General features: G+C 41.3%; 2 protein-coding genes across 2 annotated transcripts; one reads left to right on the top strand and one right to left on the bottom strand.

Moving 5' to 3' along the window:
* Positions 1 to 2,838: 2,838 nt before the first annotated feature.
* On the bottom strand, positions 2,839 to 4,983 carry LOC143847866 (uncharacterized). The gene is made up of 3 exons (XM_077356663.1): positions 4,272 to 4,983; positions 3,628 to 3,791; positions 2,839 to 3,513 (listed from the first exon to the last, which is right to left on the bottom strand). The coding sequence occupies exons 1-3, from the start codon at positions 4,981 to 4,983 to the stop codon at positions 2,839 to 2,841; spliced, it is 1,551 nt and encodes a 516-aa protein (XP_077212778.1).
* Positions 4,984 to 6,467: 1,484 nt separating this feature from the next.
* Positions 6,468 to 14,212, top strand: LOC143849129 (ABC transporter G family member 1-like). Its single transcript, XM_077358177.1, has 8 exons — positions 6,468 to 6,979; positions 9,416 to 9,495; positions 10,263 to 10,727; positions 11,524 to 11,610; positions 11,694 to 11,816; positions 12,003 to 12,197; positions 12,988 to 13,074; positions 13,366 to 14,212. Exons 1-8 carry the CDS (start codon positions 6,505 to 6,507, stop codon positions 14,035 to 14,037), a joined length of 2,184 nt encoding a protein of 727 aa, XP_077214292.1. The 5' UTR covers positions 6,468 to 6,504; the 3' UTR covers positions 14,038 to 14,212.
* Positions 14,213 to 18,433: the final 4,221 nt, after the last annotated feature.

The following is an 18,433-nucleotide window of genomic DNA, read 5'->3' as shown; positions in this document are numbered from 1 at the left end:
CGAACCCATTTTAAAAAATCCAACGGTTTAGATTTTTTGCAGAAGTAGGGACCAATAAGTGTCTTTTAGGAAGTAGTCTATAAATGAGGAAATGTTTTTTCCCTGACTAACAACTAAAGTTACTAAACCTCGTAAAAATAAAGCGGAAGTGATTTATTGGCCTCTTTTCCTCCCCTCGCTCAGCCCCTTTAGGGTATTTTATGACTACTCTTTTACACTACAAGGGGTGGCCGGGGAACAAAAAGGGGCAAATGTATATTTCCCAAATGAAAATTATAAATAAACGATGTGCCAAGAAGCGGGAATGTTTTTTTATCTGTAGCAACTAACAAACCTTGTACTTTAAAAAAATCAGAAGTGAAGTGATATATTCTTTTCACGTTTTTCCCTGGGCCAGCTTCCCCTATAGTTACTCCAAAAGATAAAGCTGTTGGAGAGGGGCATTATTTAATCTTTTATAATTTGAGTCTTTCCCTCACGTGACCCCTCGGCACAAGTGACCTGTGATAGGAACATGAACAATCAGACAAAAGATGGCCATATTCGTCATGGCTGACTATGCTTCTAGATTTAAATCTCCTTCTCTCCAATTTCGCCTAGTGATCGAGTCTATCCATCCAAATTGCGAGGAAGGACCGATATTGAAACTCGAATTGATTTCTGACGTGGGCTGCAAGGACTGGAAGTTTGGAAATTGCCAAAATTTTCCAACTTTCCAAAAGTCACCCACATCTCTAATTGGGAGGAGGAGAAAAAAGCAACACATCTCTCAATATTCACTTCTCTTTTTTTTTTTTTTTTTTTTTTTTTTTTTAGAAAGAGTCAATATCTACTTTTTACTTTCTTGCTTGCACTAGGGGTTAGGTTACTTTTTTTATATTCTTGCTATTTACTTGTTTTAGACCGCCTTTTCTTTAGCTAGTTTCTTTTTTCCTAAATGTTTAAGTGTAGTAGGAGTTCTCTCCTATAAAATCAATTAGGTGAATGTACAAGGGATTATTATGTTTGTCTATGAAATAAATAAATTTTCTTCTTTCTTGGTTAGAGAAAGTTGTTTATCTCGTTCTTCGTAGATTTGAAGAATAGCTCTTCGTGGATTCGACGAGCGCCCTTCGTGGATTCGAAGGTTTATTCTCGTTTTTCACGCTTCCAGCTACGCCAGGTGGTATCAGAGCCCTGCTACGTTCCATACATGGCTTCCTACGGAGAACAGAAAAATCAGAAAACCGTGACGGTGAAGATGTTTAACACTCTCCAGACTACCGTTAATCAAATAGCGGAGCAATTGGCACAGTTTAATCCTATTGAGCGCGAGCAACCCCAAATCAACGACGGTGATCTGCGACGGCACGCTCAAGCTCTACATCGAGTTCCACGCTCCTGCCCTAGAGCTACATATTTTCCTAACGATTATTACTCTAGAGAGGAGGAATTCAAAGACATCATCCATCCGAGGTACATTCATGACCGCGCTTCGAAATTCGTGGTTCGTGATCTCGATTGTCGTATTAAGGTGGATTTGCCCAATTTTAATAACCAACTCCATATCGAAGATTTTCTTGATTAACTTGCTGCAGTCGAAAGATTTTTCGACTACATGAAAGTTCATGAGGAGAAAAAGACAAAACTTGTGGCCAACAAACTCAAGGGAGGTGCTTCGGCTTGGTGGGATCAACTACAACTCTCACGTACAAGGATGGGGAAACGACCAATCCGGACATGGGAACGGATGCGTCAAGTCCTTTGTAAGAGGTTTCTACCCGTTGATTATGATTATATGACCTTTTACATGAGTCAAGCCGTGGTAGAGACACCGCAGACGGCAAAAGTTAAGGGGACTTTCTACCCAGTTGATTAGTCGGCCTGAAGTATCGGGCTTCTGTAGGATTTTGCGTAATGGTTGATCGGTAAGAACAACTATGCCCTGAGCTTGAAAATATGGGCGCAATTTCCTGGCAGCAATGACCACCGCAAATGCAAACTTCTTGATACCTTGATACCTTGTTTCTGCATCGTGTAGGACTCGGCTGACGTAATATATATGGTGTTCTATTTTTTGTTCTTGCCTAACAAGTACAGCACTAATAGCCAAGGGGCTTACCGCTAGATAAAGATATAACTCTTCATTCGATAGCAGTTTCATCAACACCGGAGGAGACTGGAGAGATTGGAGATATTGCTTGAAGAATGGAAGGCACTTCTCGGTGGATTTGGACATGAATCGGCTCAAAGCCGCTATCCTTCCTGCGAGCCGTTGTACCTCGTCCACAGTTTTAAGTGGTGCCATATTGAGGATGGCTTGTATCTTCTCGGAATTAACCTCTATGCCTCGTTGACTTCCCATGAACCAGAGGAATTTACCAAAGGTCACCCCAAAGGCACACTTTGAGGGGTTGAGCTTCATCTGATACTTCCGCAATACCATGACGGCTTCTTGAAGGTCAGCAACATGGTCGGTGATTTTTACGCTTTTAAAAAGCATATCATCCACGTATACCTCCATGTTCCGATCAATTTGTGAGGCGAAGATTTTGTTCACCAGTCGCTGATACGTGGCTCCCGCGTTCTTAAGGAAAAATGGCATGACCCTATAACAGAATAGTCCTTGCTCTGTGACGAAGGTCGTTTTGGGGATATTGGGGGAGTGCAAACGTTTCTGATAAATCCAGAGAAAGCATCCATAAAGCTGAGCATCTCATGGCCTAATGTAGCATCTATCAACATGTCGATTCGGGAGAGGGGGTAGTGGTCCTTCGGACAGGCCTTATTTAGGTCCGTAAAATCCACGCATATCCGCCACTTCCCGCTCGCCTTTTTTACCATGACTACATTGGCGAGCTATTTTGGATAACGTATCTCTCGGATGAACCCGGCTTGTAGGAGTTTATCGATCTCCTCCTTTATGGCCTTCTGTCGCTCGATAGCGAAGTTCCGTTTCTTCTGTTTAACAGGCCTACGAGAGGGGTCGACGCTGAGCCGATAGACGGCGATGTCCATCGGAATACCTGGCATATCTAAAGCAGACCATGCAAAAACATCTGCGTTAGTTTTCAAAAAATAGACCAGGTTTGATCTGGTCTTACCTGTGAGAAGTGATCCAATTTGGACTGTTCGCTCGTCATCTTCTCCGAACAGCGGTACTTGAGTTAGTTCTTCGACAAGTTCTCCATGCGTCTGGTAATTATCCGAAAGTGGATCGGTACCGGCTATTTGAAGAGATTCCTTTGCCTTTTTTACTACCTTGATGTAATCAGCGTAGCAGTTTCTGGCTCTTTCTTGATCTCCTCTTACCTCTCCGACTCCTGATTTGGTTGGAAACTTAACTTTGAGGTGGGGAGTAGAGACAACTGCTTCAAGCTTATTCAGGGCCGGATGTCCTATGATAGCATTATAGGTAGAGGGGACTTTGACCACGAGGAAGGTCTGCATGATAGTTTTCTGACGGGGTTCGGTACTAAATGTTACAGGAAGGTCTATCCTACCCTCTATACGGATCGATCCGCCAGAAAATCCCTATATCGACCATTCAACTAGTACAAGTCTATCTATCCTCAGGTGCATCTCTTTAAAAGCATTGTAATGCAAGATATTAATAGAGCTTCCGGTGTCGATCAGTACCTTGCTCACCTTGTAGTTGGCAATAATAAGACGGACGACTACAGCATCATCATGGGGGAGGTGAACTTTATCGTATTCTTTATCAAAAAAGACTATATGTTCCTTGCTATTGGTCTGATCTGACCGTAACTTCTTTGCTGGAGCCTCCACCGCATGAATTGAGCGGCGTAAGCCTTATGTCCGAAAATCATCGGTCCTCCCGTTACTAAGCCTCCAGCGATTACATCGATGCTTCCTGCAATTCGGAGTGGAGCATCGGTCCTTATATCCGGGGATTGTCAAACTTCGGAGACATGCTTAGTTGGATCGACTCCAATGGTCGGTTGAATTGGATTGGAGGGGCCGGGTGTCTTTTGACCTCGAATTTACAAGAAGGTCCGTTAATCCTTGGGTTCAACAAGTATTATCAACGCGCCCCAGCTCCACCAACCTTTCAATCTCGTTTTTTAGATTGAAACACTCATCTGTCGTATGGCCATGGTCGCCGTGATAATGGCAATATTTACTGGTGTTACGTTTCCAACCGGTACCCTTCATCTTTGGTGGCCATTGGAGATCTTCTTTTCCTCAGATTTCATAAAGAATATTTACAACAGAAGTATTCAAAGGGGTGTAATTGTACCTTTCAAACTGTTGTGAGAGAGGTCGGTTGCCTGATTGTGACTGTCTATTATCGGATCGTGGGGGTTTAGCCCGACTGTTATTCGACCGAGTCTCTTCCTTCCGCTTCTCTGGAGCTTTGGCGAGTTCTAATTCCCTTTCCATGGTGAAAGATTCTTCGTTGTTGACGTATTTGTCTGCTACCGCCATTAGTTCCTGGAGATCGAGGGAAGGATCGATATTCAAGGCTACTTTGAGATCCCTATCATGGACGGCTGATCTCATGGCTGCTCTAACCATCTCATGATTAGGGTCTTTGATTTGAGATAATTCAGCTCTGAACCGACCTATGAAAGATCGTAAAGTTTCCTCCTTTCCTTGACGAAGAGTGAAGAGTGAGTCAGCAGGCTTCTTCTGCGGCCGACTGTTGGCGAAGTAGGTAACGAACTCCCTACCTAACTCTCGGAAAGAAGATATAGAGTTAGATTTAAGGCGGCCATACCAACTATTCGCTCCTCTTTTCAAATATGAAGAGAAGGCGCCACACTTAGTAATGTCATTAGCGCCTTTAAATTCCATTGCCCTCTTGTAAGATTGAAGATATTCCAAAGGATCCGTTGTACCATCGTAGAGATCGAGTCTCGACAGGTCAAAATTTGGTATCAATTGAGCCTGAGCTATGGCCTCTACGAACGATGACTGTATTTCATTCTCCCATTCAGTTAGGAGGTCCGGTTCGTAAGGTTTCTTAACATGATGCTGCATCTCTCTGACTTGCCGCTAGAGTTCGGCGAGGAGTGCCGAGTCGGGGGCATTAAATTCATCCCGTGGGTTTTTGTTGCGGGTGATCTTGTCCTTGATTCGGATATCCCGTGCTATTAGCCCTTTGGGGGACGTTGTTATTATGGGCAAGAATAGGCCTAAAGGTTAATTCTGGTGCCGATCGATCATTCGCTTCCTCGTTTCCATGATTCGGCCTGGGGCTAGTGATTGAAGCCGAAGGTCGATGATTTATTGGCCTTCTGCTATGGGGGTGTCTTCCTTCAGGTGATTCATTTTGCTCTTCTTCTAGAGGTGAATTCCTTAGGTTTCTCACCTCCGTAATCAATGGGGGAATACCGACATTCTGAGCCATCGGCGGAGTAGGTTGTGGGGATGGTAAACGTCTTAATATCTCTTGAAGAGCAGTAGAAACATCACCAACTTGTGTTGCTAGTTGGTTGAACATGGCCATGGTGACTGGAGTAGTATCTTCGTTGGTAGGCGCTTCCTCTAGAACAGAATTCTCGGGGATTACGACCTGAGCTTGACTCCTGGTCATTACTCCTTCGCCTTGTGGGTTAGCTGCGACGGATTTCGAAGCTTTTGATCCCAAATTCGTCATGGTGGTCCCACGGATGACGCCAATCTAATGATGCCCAAATTCGCTCTACACGATCTAGTAGTGATAGAGTTATTCCTGTAAGCAGCTTGTACTGACAGAAAGATGTTAGTAGTACCAGAATTTTGATATTTCAATATTCAAGCTAGAAATCGGAATCACAGGTGAATTGAAGGGAAGGAGATGAAGTTCAGAAGTGTTACCAACGAGGGAGAAGGAGAGATAATTGTGACTGAACCTGGTCTTCCCAAGTTGCTTACGTACCCCTTTATTGAGGATCAAGTCTAACGTAGTTCCATTATGAAGTAAGGGTCCCTTTTTATAGAGGATAGAGTCCCTAATTATTAGAACCTTACTGTTTAAGGAGTCTTTCCTGATTGGTCGACTTCCCCGGGAGATAAGTTTATATCTATTTTTAATAGATATCTTATTTCCCTTAACGAGCAAGTTACTATTCAATAAACTCCCTATAGGTAGAAAGTCACCGCCTTAGAGTACATAACCGCCTTTATGAGGCGGTATCCTAGTGTACAGTAACTACTTATTCAGATGGGATAAGATACGTGACAACTGCTACTAAAACCAATGAGTCGGTTTCACCGAATAGACGGAAATGCCATGTGTCGTTCATCCACGGTTAGTGCTGATTTTACCCCCAACAGATCCTACCTTGATTGGATGATCCTAGCATTTTGATCTATAAGGTTCTTTTTTATGCTTCCACCAATAGAGAGAAAGACACATAGGGGGTCGATTTAAGATATTTGGGAATCAATTTATCACTCCCCATTATCTCCATTAAATAGGTACTATTAGCAGGCCTGTAGATCCTGCAACAGCATTTTGATCTTTTTACAATCCTCTCTCTCCCCCCCCCCCCCCCCCCCCCCCCCCTCTCTCTACGCATGGCTTCTCCTAGTAAGGTTCCTAGATGGACACCCAACCCAACCTCAACAAGGTCACCTAGTCATGAACCCTTAGAAGCAACAAGGAAAGATGACTTGGAGATAAATAGTTTTGATTCTGAAGAAGAAATGTCCAGTGTTGGAGGGTTATTCCCTTTCAGCACAGGATCACCTCCTCCTCTTCCTCCTCATCATCCTTTTCCTCCCAAACCTAACACAAGTCTCTCTATACCCATTTCTATTGCACCTTCATTAAGATCATTACAGGTAGAATCAGACATCGAGAGAACAGTACAAGCGAAGACGAATGGTGTTTCATTGACGTGGGACAATCTTTGCGTGAAGACCATGAACAGCAAATCCGGGAGCCGTGTGATTCTTGAGGGTCTCACAGGCTATGCTCAGCCTGGTGAGGTCTTGGCCATTATGGGTCCTTCTGGTTGTGGCAAGTCAACACTCTTGGATGCTTTAGCAGGTACTAAGTAATTGATTTTTTGACCCTTTTTTTTCCTAATCAAGGACTAATTATGTATTTCTTTGCTAAACATTGGAATTTTTCATATAGAAGCAAGGTCGTAGTACTGATTTTCCATAGGGATCCATTTTTCACAACAGAATATTGGCCTTCTTTGATTAGATTTGACGTATTAAAAGCTGGAATCAATGAAAATTTGAATTTTCTAGACTGTAGATAATCAATATTTGCTTCTTTTTATTCAAAAAAAAAAGAGCTTAGGATATTCCTGCAAAATAAGACTTTCCAATTTCTAACTAGAGGAAGTGACCTATCTATTTTGGGATGGCAATTACCTGAGAATTTTTAATATCAATGAGTTTTGAGCCAACAATTGTCCTGATACCATGTGTAGGGGTGTAAACGAGCCGAGCCGAGCCGAGCTTGGCCAGGCTCGGCTCGGCTCGTTAAGCTCAAAAGCTCGGCTCGGCTCGGTCAGGCTCGAGCTTGGGTTATATTATGTTCACACCTCTCATCTTCCCTGGACAGCCCTATTTGTGTAATTTGACTACTTTTTTTACACTATGGGGGGTGGTCCTAGTAACAAATGGGGTTCCAAAAATGAAGTGACATATTTTGCCCCCCCCCCCCTTTCACCCCCTGGACAACCCTTTTAATGCATAAATTTATATATATATATATATATATATATATATATATATATATATATATATATATATATATATATATATATTAAATTCTTAACGAGCCTTAACGAGCCGAGCCAAGCCGAGCCTGGCCTAAATTGGGCTCGGTTCGTTAAGCTTAACGAGCCTGGAGAGCCGGCTCGGCTCGGCTCGTTAAGGATTCGAGCCGTGCTCGAGCGAGCCTCCGAGCCCGAGCCAAAATTGACACCCTTAACCATGTGAAAACAACCAATAACTTCAAAAGCTTCAGCCTTATTTAATCTTTTATACTTTAACCCCCCCCCCCCCCCCCCCCCCCCACCCGGCGCCCAATTGTCCTCTTTCCCTGGACGATCCCTCTTCCAGAGTCCAAACGGATCCTAGAGAACTATTAGGACGACCTGTGATAGGAACATGAACAATCAGAAAGATGATGACTCAAATATGAAATATCCCTACAATTCATACACTGCTGCTGGGTGTTCCAAGTAATCAAAAGGGGCGGATTTATCACTTCTCTAAATTTCCACATAATGGCCAGAAATTTTTGGTGACCCGATGCAGCGAGTGCGCGTTTTCAAAGTGTTTGACTGTTTCCTTCTCTCCATTTCACCCCGTGAACGAGTCTATCCATCCAAATTGTGATTGTCAAATGGGCAGTACGAAAACAAAGAGTCTATCCATCCAAATTGTGGTTGTCAAATGGGCAGTACGAAAACAAAGAAGCGACGATATTGACGATTTTTGGGCATGCACATGCACCCACCACCCTAAAACAGTGGGCCCACAATTTTTGAATGATCCAAACCGTTCATTTGTTGGACCCTGATGTAGATAGGTTAGGCCCAGAAAATCTTCTCCATAGGATAATCCTAACCCTTTTGTATGTGGATTTATACTTTGCCGTCCATTTTAAACTTCCACAAATCGAAGGGTTAGGAACATCCTAAGGAGAAGTTTTCTTCTTCCACCCTATCTACATGAAGGACCAACAAATGAATGGTTTGGATCACCCAAAAAATGTGGGCCCCATTGTTTTTTAGCGCCATGCCATGTAATTTCTCTTATGAGAAATACATAGGATCCAAATGAGAGACAAGGTAACTCGTTAAAGAGGAAACCAAAGAAGGAGGAAAAGTAGTGCAACCGCCTAAATCGGGATTCTCTTCGGACCGCAGTTAATAGAAGGATTTTAGATATAATAATGAATGCCAACAACATGGCGGTTTTTATCCAATCGCAACCCGACTAGGTTCAATTGGCTCTTTAACCGCTTGACCTTAGCATTAACCTATGAGAGGATAATGTTACATTGAGAAAATCCCTCGCTGGTGGGATTGAATGATAAAAAAAACTTTCAATTAGTATCAAGACTTTCTTTTAATATCTAGACTTTCTTCTACTTGTATCAAGACTTTTTTTTAATATCATCAAATCACATGCAAGACTTTCTTCACGTCCAAGACTTTCTTCTAATAGTACATGTGATCAAGACCTTTGAGCTGTTCAGTGACTACGTCCATTCACATTGATCCTACCTTGATTGGATGATCCTGGCATTTTGATCTATAAGGTCCTTTTTTATGGTTCCAGCAATAGAAGCTAACATACGTGAATGAATGTCCATTCGGTATGTTACCCAGGAGCATGTGGGTCCACCAGATCAGCGGTCCGGATCACATGCAGAGGGTTTGATAGTTGATCATCTTCATAGTCATTCTCTGTTGTTAGTTTATTGAATTCTATATTTATAATTAACAACCATTTGCAGGAAGATTAGGCTCGAACATTAGGCAAACGGGAGAGATCCTAATCAACGGTAGAAGGCAAGCGTTGGCATTTGGGACCTCAGTAAGAACCCTCCACTTGACTTAGGTTAATGGCCAAATGCAAAGTTAAAAATAATAAACCACTTTCAAATAACTTCATTCTCCAGAAAAGGGGAAAGAAAGGGGGTTGGAAATCTCCCCAAAGAGGGTGGAACCGATTTCCAATAGTTGATCGTACACTGATGCCCTCTTCGTTTCAGATTACGACAACCAATTGTAAGTCCAAAACCTATTATTGGACTCAAAATTATAATTAAATTTGAGTCCAATTGAAAGTTTAGGGCTGACAATCTCTCGCCATAATCTGAAATATGCCCTGTTTGTTTTAGATTACGACTACCGATTGTGGAGTCCTCAACCGATTATTGGACTCAAATTTATTGCACAATCAGTTGTCATAATCTAAAACAAACAGGGCCAACTGATTATTAGAATAAAAAATATGCTTAATTTTGAGTCTAGCATTCAGTTTTGGACAAACAATCGGTTATCAAAATCCAAAACAAACTGGGCCTAAACAATGATGCACCTTACTATCATTCATTTTAGAAACTATCATTTGTAATAGGAGGAATGATAGATACAAGGGAGCCCTTGCATAAAGAGCGCGAAAAAGGGCTCTTGATTGGATCCACGTCATCAAATGTAACTGATTTTACTTTTTCAACCGATTTTAAAATGTAACTGAAAATGACGTGGATCCAATGAAGAGCCCTTTTGTGGCTCTTTATGCAAGGGCTCCCTTGTATCTATCACTGTAACAGAGGATAACATTTCATTGATATTTAGGCTTATGTGACCCAAGATGACACTCTAATGACAACACTAACGGTAAGAGAAGCCGTGTACTACTCAGCCCAACTCCAGCTGCCTGATTCCATGACAAAATCCGAGAAGAAAGAGAGAGCAGAAATGACAATAAAGGAGATGGGATTGCAAGATGCAATGAACACTAGAATAGGAGGGTGGGCCTCCAAAGGACTTAGTGGTGGGCAGAGAAGAAGGGTGGCCATTTGTATGGAGATCTTAACACGTCCAAAGCTTCTCTTCCTAGACGAGCCCACGAGCGGGCTCGATAGTGCAGCATCGTACCACGTCATGAGTCGAATCGTAAGGCTCGCACGAGACGATAGGAGAACTATCATCGCATCCATCCATCAGCCTAGCAGTGATGTTTTTGAGCTTTTCCAAAATTTATGTCTGCTCTCCAATGGTAGAGCAGTTTATTTTGGCCCTGCTTCTGCTGCCAATGAGGTAATAAGCTTGTCAATTTATAATTAAATCCTTTATTGATCTCAAATAGGTATTTCTCTGTGTGAGATCTGGTAGCATTGAAGTATAGATGATTAAATAACACCAACTCTAATAGCTTAAGCTTTTGGAGTAACTGGTTGTTTGATATGTATCAGAGCCGCGGTAGGTGATGGATTCAAAACCCAACAACTTCTTGATAGTAAAAATCCACGTGTAGGGCCAACCCGAAAATGATTAAATAACACAAACTCTTTAACCGCATAAACTTTTGGAGTAACTGGTTGTTTAACATGTAGAACTCACCCTTAAAAGCTAGCCGCTAAGGGGAGGGTGCCCAACTCCTTATAAGCCTTCCACATTAGTTGCTCTTTCCCACAATCTCTCCCTCCACACAAGAGCAACGTGGGATCCGAGAGATTTTCCCCAAAAGGATTTTGTACGTCCTTGAAGGTAGAACGGAGTCACCACGCCCAGCTTTGATACCACTTGTTGGGACCCAGTTTGAAAACTCACCCTTAAAAGCTAGCTGTTAAGGGGAGGGTACCCAAGTCCTTACTCCTTACATGCCCTCCACATCAGTTGCTCTTTTCCGATGTGGGATTGATGCTTTTGTGTGGAACCCCAACACTTTGAAATAATTAGATAACCCACTGCGTTGGTTTTTCCTTTCTTTTTTCTTTTTTGTTTACAATCTTTTGAAGTATTTGCTATGTTTGTTCTTTTTATCCTTAACAAGATTACTTTACATAGCAATAAAAATGCACTTATTGGAGTTTATTGCTATTGTTTGTGATAGTTTTTTGCATTGAATGGTTTCCCATGCCCATCCTTGAGGAACCCTTCTGATCACTACCTTAAAACAATAAACAAGGACTTCGATCAGGTAAAAAATACTCGTTTTGTGTTTGATTCTGTTAAAGCTTCTATGTTCATATTTTCTATTCGAAATTTCCTATTTCTCACTAGGACATTGAGCAAGGCCATGGTGTCATGCCCACCTCCCAAGTTATCGACATTCTCGTAAGCTCATACAAATCATCTGTCACTTGCCAACAAGTATCAAGATGGGTAGCAGATATATGTAAAATGGTGAGTCCACTATCAGATTCCTCTTCCTCAATTTCTATATTACTATTGATTATGACACTCGTAGAGCTAAATGTTTATAGCTGCGACCAAGCTAATGACCTTACCATTGCAAGAAATGCTAGGCAATGGCAAGGGGGCACATTTTTGTTTTAATGTGATCCTCAAAGGACCAATTTTCTTTTGTAGGAAGGAGGAGCTTTGCAGAAGAAAGGAAGTCAAGCTAGCTTCATTACTCAGTCCATAGTCCTCACTAGAAGATCCTTTGTAAACATGTACAGGGATCTAGGCTACTACTGGCTGCGTCTCGCAATTTACATTGCACTATGTTTATGTGTAGGCACCATCTTCAATGACATTGGCCACAGTTTTGGGTCGATTCAGGTGAGATGGTGAAGTCAATTGCTTTATGTTTTTTTGTTTTTTTATGGGTAGGCTGGGGTTTGGCAGAGACCCTTACCGTTTTATTAGATTTATAGAAAGATGTTACATTCATGGGGACAAAGACACCCCCCCCAACTCGGAAAACATTAGAGAGGGAGATCCCAAAACTCGGGATAGATAAAGACTAACCACTAAACCTAAGAGTTCAAACTTCTCAATGCTCTTGAGTTACATATCGGATAGTTTCATGGGAGCATGTTGGGATCTTTGGGAGCAGCCTAGACAATTCTTCTTAGGAACCTTCTACCATGGTTCACCTTCGAAGAGCGATACATTTGATTCCTCCCGTTTTGGGCTCTCCCCTTCACTATCCTCTTGCTCAACTGGGATCAAATTGACCAGATGATGCTCATCTACCCATGATACTTTCTTTTTTCAAGCTTCTTTTCTACGCTCATTGTCTCTCCCTGACGCATCTTAAGCGAATGATTTCAAAGGATTGATAGTAATCCCCCTTCTATATTTATTGTTGAGCTGATTTCCTTTATTCATCTTCGTTGTTTCTGAATACTTAGTTTCTAGTGGATCATCTCCACTGTCTAAGGAGTATTCCGTTGAGTGATTTCCTCCTTCCCCTGATTCCTCATCTTTAGAGGTGCCTTCACCGCTTGTGCCTTCTGTTTTTTTGCATGATCCTGCAAAAATTACTGCTAAACATAAATGATAAGAACCTAAAATGGCAGATACATAAGGATTACCCTCTAATGTTGGCTTGTTTTGAGTTTTTCAGGCAAGGGGTTCGATGCTCATGTTCGTGGCTGCATTCCTAACCTTCATGGCAATTGGAGGATTCCCTTCTTTTGTGGAGGATATGAAGGTCAGATTATTTTCATGAACTTCATTAATCCATTTTGAGAAAAAAGGAGTCATGGTTTGAACTTTTGAAGAAAGTTATGATAATTTCGCCTACCTACGTCGTCCTATCTGCATCATCCAGACTTTTCATCCTATGGAAACCACCATTGCCTGTACCCAAAAATTCTAGCCATTTTATCTTGGAACAAAACATTAATATTGGTTGAGTGATAAGAAATTAAAGAGCGTAATTATGATCATGTAGTTCACAAAAACAAGATTACTTGAACTAATAACTTTTCCTCATTTACAGATCTTTGGACAAGAGAGACTAAATGGGCACTACGGTGTCGGTGCATTTGTTGTTGGCAATACACTTTCTTCTACCCCTTACTTGTTTCTCATCTCTGTGGTACCTGGAGCCATAGCATACTACTTAGTTGGCCTCCAGAGAGGTGTTGAACACTTCTTGTACTTCACTCTGGTGTTGTTCATGTGCATGATGTTGGTTGAGAGTCTGATGATGATCGTTGCGAGCATTGTTCCAGATTTCCTCATGGGTATTATCACCGGCGCCGGAATTCAGGGTGTGATGATGTTGAACGGCGGCTTTTTCCGATTGCCCGATGATCTCCCCAAACCTGTGTGGCGATACCCAATGTATTACATTGCCTTCCACAAGTATGCTAACCAAGGCTTCTATAAGAATGAGTTTATTGGACTCACATTCCCTAACAATCAAGCAGGAGGACCATCCACCATTAATGGTGATGAAATTCTGAGAAATATTTGGCAAGTTGAGATGGGGTACTCCAAATGGGTTGATCTTGCTATCTTGTTTGGGATGGTGGTTCTATATCGACTCATGTTTTTGAGTATTATAAAGATCAATGAGAAAGTTAAGCCCGTGCCGATGATAAGAGCTTTCCTTGCTGGCCCTCCCAAGCAAGCCTCTCAAGTCATCGAGCAGCCCTTAAAACCTTAATATGAAGGGAATCCTAGTGCCCCTTTGCTTACTTGCTATTTTGTTCGTTCAGTGGTGGCATATGTGAGTCATCATTTTATCTTGTTTATTTGTAATGGACTAGCAATAGAAAATGGTTGTACTCAAATGAAGTGTTGGCATTTAATCTGAAGCAAGATGCACTAATTCAAACTAATACGTTCTTAATAGCTTCTTGTTTATGTGGTTGTCTCTCATCTTCTGATGGTTTATTCTCAGAGTGGGTTGAGAATGTAGTAAGTCCACAAGCAGATGACGATAGGGAAAAAAGGGATGGATGTTTTCCCTTTTTCCTCTGGACCTTTTGCCGTGATTCCTCATCCAAGTCGGTGGAATTTGACTAGGGTGTTTTCCAAATGAGCTTCAAAGAAGAAAAATTCTCTGGTTTAGAGTGTTTTCTTTGCATTAAGAGATCATTTCAAGAGTTTTCTTAGTTAGACCTAAGAATAAGATCAAAAAATCTAATAAAGGGACAATGTTCTTAATAAAATCTACGTAGAACTTAAATTGTGACAAGGCTATCCCTAGGATTGGGCTAAAACCTGGACTTTACAATACATATAAAATCAAGGTTTTAGCTAGTAAATTTCATGATTTTACAATCCTGGTATATAAATCCATGTATCCAAACGACCCCTCCTAAGCTGTCTCTAACCGTAATTACCAAATGCCATTCCGTAAAACTCGGGTCTGGTTGGTTCAGGTTGACGCCAAGCCCAACCCGAGATAGCATTCCCTCAACCCTAACCCGACCCAACCTGTCTGACCTATTTTCTCCAAATCAGGTCGGGTTAAGTCGGGTTGTGTTTGGGTTAACCTAGGGTGAAACAAAAAAAAATCACAAACCTAAGAAATCATGATAAAATTAGATAATAGAGGTCAGGTCAAGTTGCCCAAGACCTCAACCTAACCCGAAATTAAATCAGGTTTGCATTTCCCAAACTAACCCAACCCGAAGAAATGCCAACCCAACCCGAGACAAAATCGGGTTGAGCCCGACCCAATTAAGTTGCACCCAACACAGTGTATTTAAAACATCGCCAACATAAAAGAGATCCTAGTCCCTAGATCTCTTATTTTGAGAGAGAGAGAGAGAGAGAGAGAGAGAGAGAGAGAGAGAGAGGGAGGGAGATGGATGAGGAGGAACATGGGGTTTATGGCGGGGATATTCCAGAGATGGAAGGAGACATGGATGCTCACGGAGACGTCGACATGGCTAGGGCTGACGAAGATGCTCTCAAGGTTTTCTCCCTTTTCATGCTATTTCTCAAACCCTAACCCTAACCCTTTATCTTCTTGCCTGTAGCTCAAGGAGTTGGACGAGATGAAGAAGCACTTGAAGGAGATGGAAGATGAAGCGGCCGTTCTCCGTGAGATGCAAGCCAAAGTCGAGAAGGAGATGGGAGTTTTACAAGGTTCCATCTTTTTCTTTTTCTTTTAGGGTTTCGAACCTGTTCTTGCTTTTCTACTTTAGTTATGCATCTAGGGCTTCAGATGGTTGCATGTATGACGGGCTTTATCCCGATTCTGTCTATGGAACTTCTTATTCGAAGATCAGATTCTGTGCTAACATCCCAAATTGGTCGCAACATGGTTGATCTTATTAGATGGAAGATCAGCCTCTCGACCCACTGCAAGGGCAGGGTCATTCCTCCTCTCTTTGCAGAGACACGGTTTGGGTTATATATAGAAGTTCTTATCAAATAACAAACAACTAACTTATCACAATCCTAGGTACGTAACATTCTCCCTCGAATGCATTCCAAACGTAGGCTTTGTTGTGTGCTCTTTATTTAATCTTTCTTTGACACTATGATTGGATAAACTCGGCTTATGCAAAGAAGTCTTTTTTTTGAAACAGATGCTGCCAGACTTTTATCTCCTTTTAGATGTTCCTCAAGTCTTTCCTCTTGAATTATTAATGTTAACTTTTTAAGTTAGAGTTATGAAGAACTACTTTGGAATCCAAAGGTTTTAGACTAAGCATGATTAAGACAGAGTATATGGAGTGCAACTTTAGTAAAGTAAGGAGGCGGGGCGATGATGTAGTAAATATGACTGGACAGGAGGTACCTAAGAGGAATATATTTCATTATCTTGGTTCAATACTACATAAGGAATGAGAGATAGAAGAGGATGTTAACTACAAAATAAGAACAAGTTGGTTGAAACTTAAGCTTATTATATCATGCTATAGAAAATCACCTACAACTTAAGAAAACAAGGATGAATATGTTAGTTCATATAATTTTGATTGGTTTTTTTTTCCTTTTAGGAGAGAGGGTCAATGCTCATATTTATATCTTCATTCTTGATATTCATGACGATTGGCAGATTCCCATCTTTTGTGGAGGATATTGATGAACACATTTATGTGTGAATGGTAGTGGTAGGAAATATGCATATTTTTATCATTTAAAGTGGTGCTACTAATATTTTGTGTGTTTCTGGTGTTATAAGGTTATCTATGAATGTTTACAAAAAATGAAGCTAAAAAGATAAAAAGGTCATCAGTTTGGTCGAAAATCAAGAAGTTGGTCTAAATATCACTTCTCTTATACAATGATGGGACCCATTTACACATCAGCTCTCATCATCCTCACGTACGTCGCACCAAGGGCCCAAAACGAACTAGTCCCATTTGCTATGATCTTTGATGTAGGGGCAGTTCTGTCACAATGTTGCTGGTCCGTTTTTCAACCACATTTTTAGGGTAGTAAATGGCAGAATTAGGGAAAGTGGTAAACTACAAAGTTTTAGGTATTCTCAAGATCTTTCCAACAAGTACTTATGACCAAAGTTTGGAACAACGGTTAAAAAGTTATGGCTGATTTAGTAGGCTGTGTCTGTGTGCAATCATTGGACGATTTGGATCAGCATTAAGTGGGGCCCACTAGTTTCTAGATTGAATTACACCATGGAATTCACCCATGATAATGGACCCACATGAATTTATTGTATGGTGTAGTGGTGCCAATATCAATTTTTAATTACAAATGGAAATTGGTTTGTGAAAGATGTTGACAGAATGGTGGTCCCTACATGGTTACGCATTGAATGAGGGGGTGGAAGTAGATAGTGGGGTCCACTAATATGCAATAAATTAAATTTGGGAAAGAGACATGTTCGGCCAATTTGGAGGTGGATTAATTGTGACATCATGATGAGAAGATAGCAAGGTGTCTCACTGTTTCTATTTGAGGATGGAGAAATGACCGAATATCCAAGGAAATTTTTGACTAATCACTTGCTATATTTGCATGGGTTTTATGACATGCATACATGCACAGTTCTATAAACATGGGATTTCCGAGAGCACATATAAGATAGCAAGTTTCGTTTCTTTCTTTTTCTTGGGCAATTTTTGGCAACTCTCAATTAGGAAAATGGGCTGTGGATATCAACTTAATGGGCTATTGAATTGGGTCAAAGGTGGTTCAGTCATTTTGGATTACACGTTTTGGCATATGAGGTGGGACCCACTTGGGTTTGGAAAAGGGCAGTTATGGAAACTTTGTATAAGAAAGCAAGAAAACCATTCAAAGTGGGGCCCACTAGGAAGATGTGGACGTATGCATGTAGATTTAAATTCGAAAGTTATATAGGATACCATGAAAAGGGGAGAAATATTGGAAACTACCATGTAAAGGAATAAAGTGGACGTAGGTATGTGCATGGGATGTTTTCTAAATATTGGAAATTACCATGCATTCTATATATATATATATAATAGAGTTCCTGCGCTTAACCGCATGAAAGTTACCTGCGGTGGCAAGTTACATCGATTCCCATTGGCTGAAAGATGTGTACCATTTGCGCTGGAAAACTTAAAACAAAAAAACAAAAAAGACAGTCGAACCCTTCTCGTTTCTACGTTTTAAAAGAAAATTGACATTCTTGTCCCCCCTCAAAACGTAAGTCTAAGAATACAGGGTTTTTTAAACTTCTCTTCTCTGCTTCTCTCTCTCTGCCAAAATGAGAAAACCCAACGAGGTTTCTGCCGCTTCTTCAATCGCATGAAGGTCAGTCCCCTCTTTCTTTACTCTATTTTGTTTTTTTTCTCTCTTTTTTCGTTTTTTCCCCTCTAGGGTTGGGTTTTTTTCTTCCCTAGTGAGAGGGTTTCGAGCTCCCCCATTTGTCTCGCATCTCCTCTTCTTCCAAAGGGTTTCTCGCCTCTCACTCTCGCTCAAGTTCTCAGGTGAGTGGTTCGAACCTCTCTGTTTTTTTTTTCTTTTAATCTGTGTAAGGTTAGGGTTTTCACCCTTTTTTTACAGCTATTGGTTTCTTCATCTTAGGGTTTAGATCTTATTATTTGGCTTTTAGGATGTTAGGGGTTTAGGGTTTAGGTTAGGGTTTTCATCTTTTTTTAAGGATAGGG

Source organism: Tasmannia lanceolata, unplaced genomic scaffold (assembly GCF_043159265.1).
Source record: "Tasmannia lanceolata isolate RefF3 unplaced genomic scaffold, GAP_Taslan_0.1 ptg000016l, whole genome shotgun sequence".
Classification (NCBI taxonomy): domain Eukaryota; kingdom Viridiplantae; phylum Streptophyta; class Magnoliopsida; order Canellales; family Winteraceae; genus Tasmannia; species Tasmannia lanceolata.
This window is presented reverse-complemented; position numbering and strand designations above follow the sequence as displayed.

Coding starts and splice junctions, on each gene's coding strand:
- LOC143847866 (XM_077356663.1), bottom strand. CDS start 4,983: ATGCAGCATCATGTTAAGAAACCTTACGAACCGGACCTCCTAACTGAA. Junction 3,792..4,271: donor TAATAGACAGTCACAATCAG/GCAACCGACCTC, acceptor TTCGGACATAAG/GCTTACGCCGCTCAATTCAT. Junction 3,514..3,627: donor TTATTATTGCCAACTACAAG/GTGAGCAAGGTA, acceptor TGGTCGATATAG/GGATTTTCTGGCGGATCGAT.
- LOC143849129 (XM_077358177.1), top strand. CDS start 6,505: ATGGCTTCTCCTAGTAAGGTTCCTAGATGGACACCCAACCCAACCTCA. Junction 11,817..12,002: donor TAGCAGATATATGTAAAATG/GTGAGTCCACTA, acceptor TTTCTTTTGTAG/GAAGGAGGAGCTTTGCAGAA. Junction 12,198..12,987: donor ACAGTTTTGGGTCGATTCAG/GTGAGATGGTGA, acceptor TGAGTTTTTCAG/GCAAGGGGTTCGATGCTCAT.